The sequence below is a fragment of the Perca flavescens genome, unplaced genomic scaffold, assembly GCF_004354835.1.
Source record: "Perca flavescens isolate YP-PL-M2 unplaced genomic scaffold, PFLA_1.0 EPR50_1.1_unplaced_scaf_127, whole genome shotgun sequence".
In the NCBI taxonomy this organism is placed as follows: Eukaryota; Metazoa; Chordata; class Actinopteri; order Perciformes; family Percidae; genus Perca; species Perca flavescens.
Window position 1 is genome coordinate 1 of NW_021166545.1, and position 11,000 is coordinate 11,000.

Consider the following 11,000-nt stretch of genomic DNA (forward strand, 5'->3'; position numbering starts at 1 on the left):
ATGTACAACGACATCATCGCAGCTCTGGAGCAGGCGGCTAAAGACGACTCGGTCATCACCGTTTTCACAGGTACACACACACACACACACACACACACACACACTCACACACACACACACAGAGAACCCACAGACATAGAGAACACACACCGAGACAGACACACACACGCACAGAGAAACACACACCCAGAGACACATATATACACACACACACACACAGAGAAACACACACCCAGAGACACATATATACACACACACACACACAAACACACAGAGACACACACACACACACACACACACACACAGAGACACAGAACACACACACACACTCACAGAAACGCACACACACACACACACAAACATATGTACACAGACACACACAGACACACACGTGTCTCCATGCGCGAGTTATTTGAGATATGTAGTGCTCTTTATCTTCCATTTCATGTCTTCTCTCAGACAGGTGATTTGACTCCCCTGTCTCTAGATGATGCCTCATTTGCATATTTAATACACAACATTTCAGAAAACTTTGATGATGGCTGTCTTCAGGGAAGGAGAGGAGGAAATGAAAAGGGGAAAAGGCCTAGAAACAAAAGAAAAGGAGGAGAGGAATGTCAGAATTTTAACATCCTTATTTAGTTCCCAGTCTCTAATGTCTCCGTGTGGGGGGGCTGCAGGTGCCGGTGATTTCTACTGCAGCGGTAATGACCTGTCCAACTTCACCAAGATCCCCGAGGGGGGGGTGGACGAGATGGCCAAGCAGGGGGGGACCTGCTCAGGTGATCATCAGCTGACGTGTGTGTGTGTGTGTGTGTGTGTGTGTCTGTGTGTGTGTGTGTGTGTGTGTGTGTGTCTGTTACTGTGTGTGTGTGTGTGTGTGTCTGTTACTGTGTGTGTGTGTGTGTGTGTGTGTCTGTTACTGTGTGTGTGTGTGTGTGTGTCTGTTACTGTGTGTGTGTGTGTGTGTGTCTGTTACTGTGTGTGTGTGTGTGTGTCTGTTACTGTGTGTGTGTGTGTGTGTCTGTTACTGTGTGTGTGTGTGTGTCTGTTACTGTGTGTGTGTGTGTCTGTTACTGTGTGTGTGTGTGTGTCTGTTACTGTGTGTGTGTGTGTGTCTGTTACTGTGTGTGTGTGTGTGTGTGTGTGTGTGTGTGTCTGTTACTGTGTGTGTTTGTTACTGTGTGTCTATTACTGTGTGTGTGTGTGTGTCTGTTACTGTGTGTGTGTGTGTGTGTGTGTCTGTTACTGTGTGTGTGTGGGTGTGTCTGTTACTGTGTGTGTGTGTGTGTGTGTCTGTTACTGTGTGTTTGTGTGTGTGTGTGTGTGTGTGTGTCTGTGTGTGTGTGTGTGTGTGTGTGTCTGTCTGTGTGTGTGTGTGTGTGTGTGTGTCTGTGTGTGTGTGTGTGTGTGTCTGTTACTGTGTGTTTGTGTGTGTGTGTGTGTGTCTCTGTTACTGTGTGTGTGTGTGTGTCTGTTACTGTGTGTGTGTGTGTCTGTTACTGTGTGTGTGTGTGTGTGTGTGTGTGTGTGTGTCTGTGTGTGTGTGTGTGTGTGTGTGTGTGTGTGTGTGTGTGTGTGTTACTGTGTGTGTGTGTTACTGTGTGTGTTTCGGAGCCAAACTATCCGTCTCTATAAGCTGATGCAAACGTTACTACCCAACGCTGCTCGCAGTACACGTTGGATTTAATGCCGTGACGACGTCGGCACAGGTTGCCATGGTGTCCTGGTGACGAATGCCGAACACCGACTCCGTCCTTTTCTCTCCACAGGGAGTACGTGAAGGCGTACATAGACTTCCCGAAGCCGCTGGTTGCCGTGGTGAACGGACCGGCTGTGGGCATCTCAGTCACGGTGTTGGGACTCTTTGACCTGGTCTACGCTACAGACAGGGTACACACACACAGACACACACACACACACACACACACAGAGTACACGAACACACATAGTACACACACACAGGGTACACACACACACACACATACACACACACACACACACAGGGTACACACACACACACACACACACACACACACACACACACAGTGTTCACACACACACACACACACACACAGGGTACACACACACACACACACTCACACACACAGAGTACACACACACACACACACACACACACACAGGTACACACACACACACACACACACACACAGGGTACACACACACACACACACACACACACACACACACACACACACACACACACACACACACACACACACACACACACACACACACACAGAGGGTTTCTTCCAGGGTACACACACTTTCAGTCGTAACTTTGCTGCATCTGGCCCCTTGAAGTTGATGATATAAATGTCTGCCTGTCTGTCTGCCTGCCTGCCTGTCTGTCTGTCTGTCTGTCTGTCTGTCTGTCTGTCTGTCTGTCTGTCTGTCTGTCTGTCTCTCAGGCCACCTTCCACACTCCGTTCAGTCAGCTGGGTCAGAGCGCTGAAGGCTGCTCCTCCTACACCTTCCCCAAAATCATGGGCAACGCCAAGGTACACAGAATATCAATAATATATCAATATCAATAATAACAATATCACAGTATCTGACCTCCTTTATGAAGGGATTACTACCAATATCACAGTATCTGACCTCCTTTATGAAGGGATTACTACCAGTATCACAGTATCTGACCTCTTTATCAAGGGATTACTACCAGTATCACAGTATCTGACCTCTTTATCAAGGGATTACTACCAATATCACAGTATCTGACCTCTTTATGAAGGGATTACTACCAATATCACAGTATCTGACCTCTTTATCAAGGGATTACTACCAATATCACAGTATCTGACCTCTTTATGAAGGGATTACTACCAATATCACAGTATCTGACCTCTTTATGAAGGGATTACTACCAATATCACAGTATCTGACCTCTTTATGAAGGGATTACTACCAATATCACAGTATCTGACCTCTTTATGAAGGGATTACTACCAGTATCACAGTATCTGACCTCTTTATGAAGGGATTACTACCAATATCACAGTATCTGACCTCTTTATGAAGGGATTACTACCAATATCACAGTATCTGACCTCTTTATCAAGGGATTACTACCAGTATCACAGTATCTGACCTCTTTATCAAGGGATTACTAACTGCATGTATGAGGAAAAAGTAGAAAATAAATGACTTTCATTCTTTGCAAACTAAATAAATGAAACTCCCACCTCTGTAATTAGCGTTAGAATGCTAACGCTAATTGGATCTACGAAAATTGGATCTACCATCCAGTTGAAGTGCCAATGCAGGATCAAAGTACTTGCGATGTGCTTGGTCATTATACAGTCTGATCGCTGTAGGCACAAATGATTTATTGTACCTTTCCGTTTTTAATTCTCTTCTTGTTGTAAAATTCTACCAGTACAACCTTTAAAATACAATTATGAACCTGAAAATGAGCTGAATATGAGCGCTTTAATACCCGTGTCCAGGCCAGCGAGATGCTGCTGTTCAACAAGAAGCTGACAGCAGCTCAGGCCTGTGAGCTCGGCCTCGTCTCCGAGGTTTTCCCCGACAGCAGCTTCCAGTCGGAGGTCTGGAGCCGCCTGAAGGCCTACGCCAAGCTGCCCCCCAACGTGAGACACACACACACACACACACACACACACACACACATACATACATACACATACACACACAAATATACACACACATACATACACATGGACACTCCAGGGCTGGGCGATATGGAGAAAATATCACGATATTCTTGACCAGAATACCTTGATGTCGATATTGCGATGATATTGTAGGATTGACAATTGCTGCTTTAACAAAATATTATTTACACAATGAGATTTTAGATAAATAATCATCAGAAATGTCGATTTTTTTTTTTTTTTTTTTTTTTTTTTTATGTCAAAGTGTGTAAAGGAAAATAATGGGACAGCTACAGTCTGTTGAGTTCAGAACAGTACATCACTTTACTGTAATGCAGCCTTCAAAACCAGACTTATGTCATATCAGGATATTACGATATCCTAAATCTAAGACAATATCTAGTCTCATATCACGATATTGATATATTGCCCAGCCCTAACACACACACACACACACACACACACACACACACACACACACACACACACACACAGTAGAATAATTAATGTCTCGGTTTCCTTTTTGCGTCTCTCCCCCCCCCTCTCTCTCTCCTCTCCTCCCCCCAGTCTCTGGCTCTCTCTAAACAGCTGATCCGATCGATGGAGAAGGATCGTCTCCACGCGGTGAACGATGCCGAGGTGGAGCGTCTGATGGAGCGATGGACGTCAGACGAGTGTTTCAACGCCGTCATGAGTTTCTTCCAGGCCAAGGCCAAACTCTGAGACAAGGTGTGTGTGTGTGTGTGTGTGTGTGTGTGTGTGTGTGTGTGTGTGTGTGTGTGTGTGTGTGTGTGTGTGTGTGTGTGTGTGTGTGTGTGTGTGTGTGTGTGTGTGTGTGTGTGTTTTTTCAACCTGGACCCTATTTGCCCATATTTCGTGTCTACTGTAAGTGACTAATGTGAACAAAAATCTTTGAAATTGGTCCAGTATTGAGCGATAACGTTGCTGTAATGTAACCCTACAGGACTAATGTTCAGCAGCAGTTAGAGTCCACTAAAAGTTCTGTTGTTGCTGCTGACAGACTCACATTATTATTCTAAGAGTCTGACAACATTATGGGATGGATCCCTACAGAGATAGACCTTTTAGTTAAAGAGTAAGATCCTTTTAGTTTAACATGAAACAGCCCCAAAATCACCATCACCAAACTACACCAGACTCCATGTAAATAATCAGGACTTTTAGCGTATATAGAGCCAGCATATCTCCACCAGACTCCATGTAAATAATCAGGACTTTTAGTGTGTATAGAGCCAGCATATCTCCACCAGACTCCATGTAAATAATCAGGACTTTTCGTGTGTATAGAGCCAGCATATCTCCACCAGACTCCATGTAAATAATCAGGAATTTTAGTGTGTATAGATCCAGCATATCTCCACCAGACTCCATGTAAATAATCAGGACTTTTAGCCTGTATAGAGCCAGCATATCTCCACCAGACTCCATGTAAATAATCAGGACTTTTAGTGTGTATAGAGCCAGCATATCTCCACCAGACTCCATGTAAATAATCAGGACTTTTAGCGTGTATAGAGCCAGCATATCTCCACCAGACTCCATGTAAATAATCAGGACTTTTAGCGTATATAGAGCCAGCATATCACCAGACTCCATCCACCAGACTCCATGTAAATAATCAGGACTTTTTAGTGTGTATAGAGCCAGCATATCTCCACCAGACTCCATGTAAATAATCAGGACTTTTAGCGTGTATAGAGCCAGCATATCTCCACCAGACTCCATGTAAATAATCAGGACTTTTAGCGTGTATAGAGCCAGCATATCTCCACATGTAAATGGGTGAATTAAGGGTTTATTTCTACCAAACCAGAGTGGTGATTGTTGGAAAGATGAACCAAGACGGCTTATGGCAGTTTTATTTAGTTTCTGTCCACTTTGAATGAAGTGTGTTTTACGATGATAAAAGTTTTTATTTACATGGAGTCTGGTGATGGTGATTTTACAGATGTTTTTATTACACCATGTAGTCTGACGGAGCTGACTTCTCGTCTCTCTTCTTCCAGACTCGGCCTCTACAAACCAACACCCGTCGGATCACCAGAGCGCCCGCGGTGAGTTTAAAGTCTCCAGATGTTTCTCCAGAGGCCAGATGTGATGACGACTGATCCTGGAGCAGCTCCTGGTTACATCTCGGTGGGAACCAACCTCTCACAGCTGGGATGGTACTGAGTACATGTACTTACATGAAAATATGAATGAAACTAGCCAATAGAACTGCCTACAAGTCCTGAACTGAGTGTGTGTGTGTGTGTGTGTGTGTGTGTGTGTGTGTGTGTGTGTGTGTGTGTGTGTGTGTGTGTGTGTGTGTGTGTGTGTGTGTGTGTGTGTGTGTGTGTGTGTGTGTGTGTGTGTGTGTGTGTGTGTGTGTGTGTGTGTGTGTGTGTGTGTGTGTGTGTGTGTGTGTGTGTGTGTGTGTCCAGCTGAGATGATTAGACCATTAAACACACAACTGTTTGGATCATTCACATATCTACAATGTTTTATTACTTTGACTACATTTTCCTGATGATACTAATGGACTTTAACTTGTAACAGAGTATTTTTTACAGTGTGGTATTAGTATTTGTACTGCAGTAATCTGAATACTTGTCCCAGCACTGACTAACATCATGATAAATGTTTGAATGTGAGATTCAGTCAGTTTTTCTGTGGATAGTTGAAGTGCCTTAAACACTGTCACACATCTGTCAGAGACTTAGACTCTCGTCTGTGTCCTTCTTCACTTGCTGTCCAATAAAAGCTGACTTTGTAATTACTCAAAGTTGTGATTTATGTGAATATTTAGTTCATAGGCAGGTAGATTTTGGGGGGGAAGCAGTGGATATGTCCCTCCAAAGTTTAGAAGAGGGAGATATGTCCCCTTCAAAACATTTATAATTATAATTTAGGGCGCTTTCGTGGTAAAGAAAAGAAGATGGCAGCATTTTGGGTACAAGAATCAGCCGAGAACTTTTCAGCTTTTGAGTTAAGTTTTCAAAAATGTGAAAAGAAAACCCGCAAAAAATGTGACTAAATCTACCAGATGATGCATGTGATGTATAGAATATGAAATAGAAACATGACATTTACAATCAATAGAAGATAGACCATTTAAAAGCTTCATAAGCTACATTGTGTCAAAAACGGCAGAAAAAGCAACAGATGTAGAAAAAAAAACAGTGTGAAAAAAGGTGGAAGAAATCTTAAAAATGAGACTAAATCTACTGTAGTTGTTAGGTTGCATGTGATGTATATTCTAATCAGACAATCTGAAATAAAGTGACATTTCTAGTGAATCAAATCCGAGAAAAATACATTTTATAAGGTGTGTGTGTGTGTGTGTGTGTGTGTGTGTGTGTGTGTGTGTGTGTGTGTGTGTGTGTGTGTGTGTGTGTGTGTGTGTGTGTGTGTGTGTGTGTGTGTGTGTGTGTGTGTGTGTGTGTGTGTGTGTGTGTGTGTGTGTGTGTGTGTGTGGTTAGACAGTTGGTCCAGCAGGGGGCAGCACTCTCCTGTTCCATAGAAACTACACACCTCTCTCCTTTCTGCTAGTTCAACGATTAATCTATGAAATTACTATATTTTTAATAATAGACGTTGCATACACTTCATTGATGTCACTGATTTTATTGAACAATATTCCATTCATTCATTTAAAGAGAGAAACTGGAATAACCATAACAAGTCCATTTCTCTTATCACACGAGTGTTTCCAAAAACCACAGCTTGGACCTCTCGGTCCTGGTCCAGGGCCCGCCCTCTGAGAACGCTGATTCAGTGTTGATATATGTATAGTTTGTAATGAACCACCACCAACTCGGGGACACTGATCAGCTTCTCTGCCAAAGGTGGGGGGTCTGGACCTTAAAGGAACACGCCGACTTATTGGGAATTTATCTTATTCACCGTAACCCCCAGAGTTAGACTAGTCCATACATACCCTTCTCATCTTCTCAAAGAATGTTGAATATATATATATATATATATATACACACACACCTACTGTATGGATTTAATATGTGATATGTACTATATGCATTTTCTGCAAACTGCTTTGGCAACAACATGTTTTCTTTGTTCATGCCAATAAAGCAAACTGAATTGAATGTATGTATCTGTGTGTGATTGAGTGTGTGAGAGAGAGAGAGTTCATTGGGGATGCATGAGGATAGGGTAACTCATTTTTTACAATATTAATAATAGGGTTAGAGTACAACAATATAACATATTTACCTTCAAAAGGGTCCATCAGCTCCAGAAGTTTCCATTCTGTTAACTTTAGTTTAACAAAGTCCTCCATATTCAACCGCTATAGGGGACAACAACAAGATCTGGTCATGTTCAAAAATATATATACAAAAGAGAGGGAAGGAATACTGCAATACTGGTAAATAGACTGAGATTTTAGGATTTAAATAGGAGTACAGTGTAGGGCTGGGAAAAAAATCGATTTGATTTAAAAATCGAGTTGGTAGGTCAAATCGATTCATATTTTCAAAAAAATCGATTTTTCATTTTTTTTTCCAATCCAAATACAGTATAAATAATGTATAATGTTTAACAATCTTTGTTGCACACTGCACAGTGACTTTTCACTTATAGAGAAATGGTTTGCCTTTGCAATTTTGTTTATGTTGATGCACTTTAATGAAATACAATTCATATATTCATAGTTCAGTTATTTTTGCTTTAAATGGAGGGGGGGGAAGAAATCGACTTGAATCGCAGATTTTTTTTAGGGAAACAAATCGCCCAGCTCTAGTACAGTGCAATGGTAATATATTATTAATAATAATAATAATAATAATAATAATAATGTGATTGTAGGATTGAAATAGACATGAGGTAGATGAGCAGAACAGTGGTGGCTGACTGTGTTCAGTGTGAGGGTGGGGGGGCTATTCCTGAGTGATCAACAGAGCGACTGCTGGGGGAGAGACACGGTCTCTGGTCGGCTGGTTTTGGGGGAACAGAGCCCCGTAACGCCGACCAGAGGGAAGGAGGGCCAGCAGTTACCAGTAGAACCAGGTTACTAGAACCTAGTGGTCTCTTCTGGACCAGTTACATCCCGATGGAGTGCTAGTTCAACCAGCAAAGTGGGTTAACTACACTAAACACTCATTACTCGGTCAACAGAATGCTTCGCTATTAGCTGTACTAGCTGCTAGCTTAGCAATTAGCGCTAGCTAGCGGTTAGCATTAGCGATCTTTTTAAAACGTTATAATACCTCATACAGTGAATATTAGGGGTGGGGGAAAAAATCGATACAGCATAGTATCGCGATATTTCTCGTGGCAATACTGTATCGATACACAGGCGCCAAGTATCGATCTTTTATTATTTAAATTGCACATCAGAATTTAACTTTTTGGTAGTATAATAATAAAATCAATTGCTTATTCAGTCCACCAGATGGCGCTGTTTGTTTTCTGGTGAGGTCAGCGGGGTGACTGTCAGCGTGCAGGAAGATGTAGATAAAATAAACATGGCAGCGTCAGAGAAAGAAATCAGAAATGCACCATCTGCGTTTAAATCAAGTGTTTGGACTTTTTTCGGATTTTTTAACAAGGAGGGGACAACTGAGATGGACATGAGACATGGGATTTGCAAGGAGTGTCGTATGCAAATAAAATACTCAGGGAATACCACAAACATGAGGGCTCATCTCACACGCCACCATCCAGAGTTAGCGTTAGCCGAGGACGGTAAAGCTAATGCTAAACCAGCTCCGCCGAAAAACCAACCAACACTGGACACACTTAGCTTGACAAAGATACCTCCCAATTCAGAGCGAGCTAAGAAAATAACTCAAGCCATCGCCTACTTCATGTGCAAAGACCTGCGTCCATACAACGTTGTGGAAAATGAAGGATTTTGTCACTTGCTAAAAACACCGGAACCAAGGTACGTGACTTTTTGTACTCATTTTAATTGTAAAAAATACCTGTAGTAGCACAGCTGTGCATACCTGTTGGTATTACAGTCTAGTCCACCTTAATTAAAAATGCAAACAGTTCAGTTTGCCAGGTGTATACAACATTTATAACATATTCATTAAAGTGCTGGTTAGTTAGTCAGCTTGACAGTCACATTTTACAGCAATAAAATTCATGTGAGATGAACAAACAGATGTTGACAAAGTTTTCCTTTGGGGACATAATAATGAAGTTGGAAAAAAGGTAATAAATTGCAATATATTGCAGAATATCGCAATATGTTTAAAATCGCAATAATATCGTATCGTGACCTAAGTATCGTGATAATATCGTATCGTGATAATATCGTATCGTGATAATATCGTATCGTGGTACCTCTGGTGATTCCCACCCCTAGTGAATATGTCTCGTAATTTGCCTCAGACACTTGGTCACTGTTTACCTGGTAACTGTTGGTAGTGAACCCTCACAAAGCACGGTTTATGTATCACTCCCTCAGAGATTTAAGAAATATTCTCCAGTTAAATCTTAGCTATCATGCTACAACATCAGCTAGCCAACTAGCGTTAGCGCTATCATACTTGAAGTTAGCCTTAGCCTCATAGCATGCATGAATCATAGCTACTTGGCTGGAAATCACTGTTGCTAAATGGGTTATCTGAGCCAAAGTGCTCCTCGTAGACCAGTGGTTCCCAACCTTTTTTCCTTGGCGCCCCCCCTACTCATGTCTAAGAAAAGCTGAGCTAAACCAAAGTTGAGGTAACTCTCGAGATGAAGCCTTACTTTCCTTTTTGATACAGAGCAGTTATCAGCACTGTTACGTTTCTCCGCCATGTTTCATTCATAAAATAGTGATGCCGTGGCGGCAGGAAAAACGAGGATACAACAAAATATAGTTTTCATACAGACTTTTGTATACATTATATATGCTAGTGTATTACCATAATTTGTTTAACGTGCAAATATTTCTTTTTTTACCTCAACCTCAAACCAGATAAAGACTCGCGCCCCCCCTGAGATCTTTGCCGCCCCCCCTGGGGGTGCCCGGACCCCAGGTTGGGAACCACTGTCGTAGACCACCATGAATCAAGATCAAGTAGCTGAGTAACCAGTAACCAGAGCTAAAGTCTGCTGTTTGACTAGCTACAAGCTAAGTTGTAGTAAGCATATAGGCTCCTTGCTAGCTAGCTGTTTGCTTAATTAGCATCAGTGGCAAGGCAGCTTTATTTATAGCACATTTCAGCAACAGTGCGATTCAAAGTGCTTTACATAAAACATTAAAGAGCAGTTAGAAAACGATTAAAACGTTAAAGAGCAGGTAAAAATGATTAACAAATAGCCGCCTCTGGTAGCCGTCAGAGGGGCAGAAATGTGGTTGCTTTCGGCAAAGTAAAGTAAAGTTCTACACGCTGTCCCGTAATT

The 11,000-nt window shown here is 42.1% G+C and overlaps 1 protein-coding gene and 1 long non-coding RNA gene across 2 annotated transcripts; one reads left to right on the forward strand and one right to left on the reverse strand.

Moving 5' to 3' along the window:
- eci2 (enoyl-CoA delta isomerase 2) lies at positions 1–5,964 on the forward strand. Its single transcript, XM_028572545.1, has 7 exons — positions 1–70; positions 681–798; positions 1,773–1,893; positions 2,433–2,522; positions 3,474–3,617; positions 4,209–4,370; positions 5,669–5,964. The coding sequence occupies exons 1-6, from the start codon at positions 1–3 to the stop codon at positions 4,362–4,364; spliced, it is 699 nt and encodes a 232-aa protein (XP_028428346.1). The 3' UTR covers positions 4,365–4,370; positions 5,669–5,964.
- A 1,288-nt stretch (positions 5,965–7,252) lies between these two features.
- Positions 7,253–8,051, reverse strand: LOC114551518 (uncharacterized). Its single transcript, XR_003691917.1, has 2 exons — positions 7,875–8,051; positions 7,253–7,504 (listed from the first exon to the last, which is right to left on the reverse strand). It is a non-coding gene; the product is annotated as an uncharacterized LOC114551518 (long non-coding RNA).
- Positions 8,052–11,000: the final 2,949 nt, after the last annotated feature.

Bases quoted from the DNA above. Each gene is read 5' to 3' on its own strand.
- eci2 (XM_028572545.1), top strand. From the start codon at position 1: ATGTACAACGACATCATCGCAGCTCTGGAGCAGGCGGCTAAAGACGAC. The intron at 71-680 runs GTACACACACAC...GGGGGGCTGCAG, and splicing joins GGTCATCACCGTTTTCACAG to GTGCCGGTGATTTCTACTGC. The intron at 2,523-3,473 runs GTACACAGAATA...ACCCGTGTCCAG, and splicing joins AAATCATGGGCAACGCCAAG to GCCAGCGAGATGCTGCTGTT.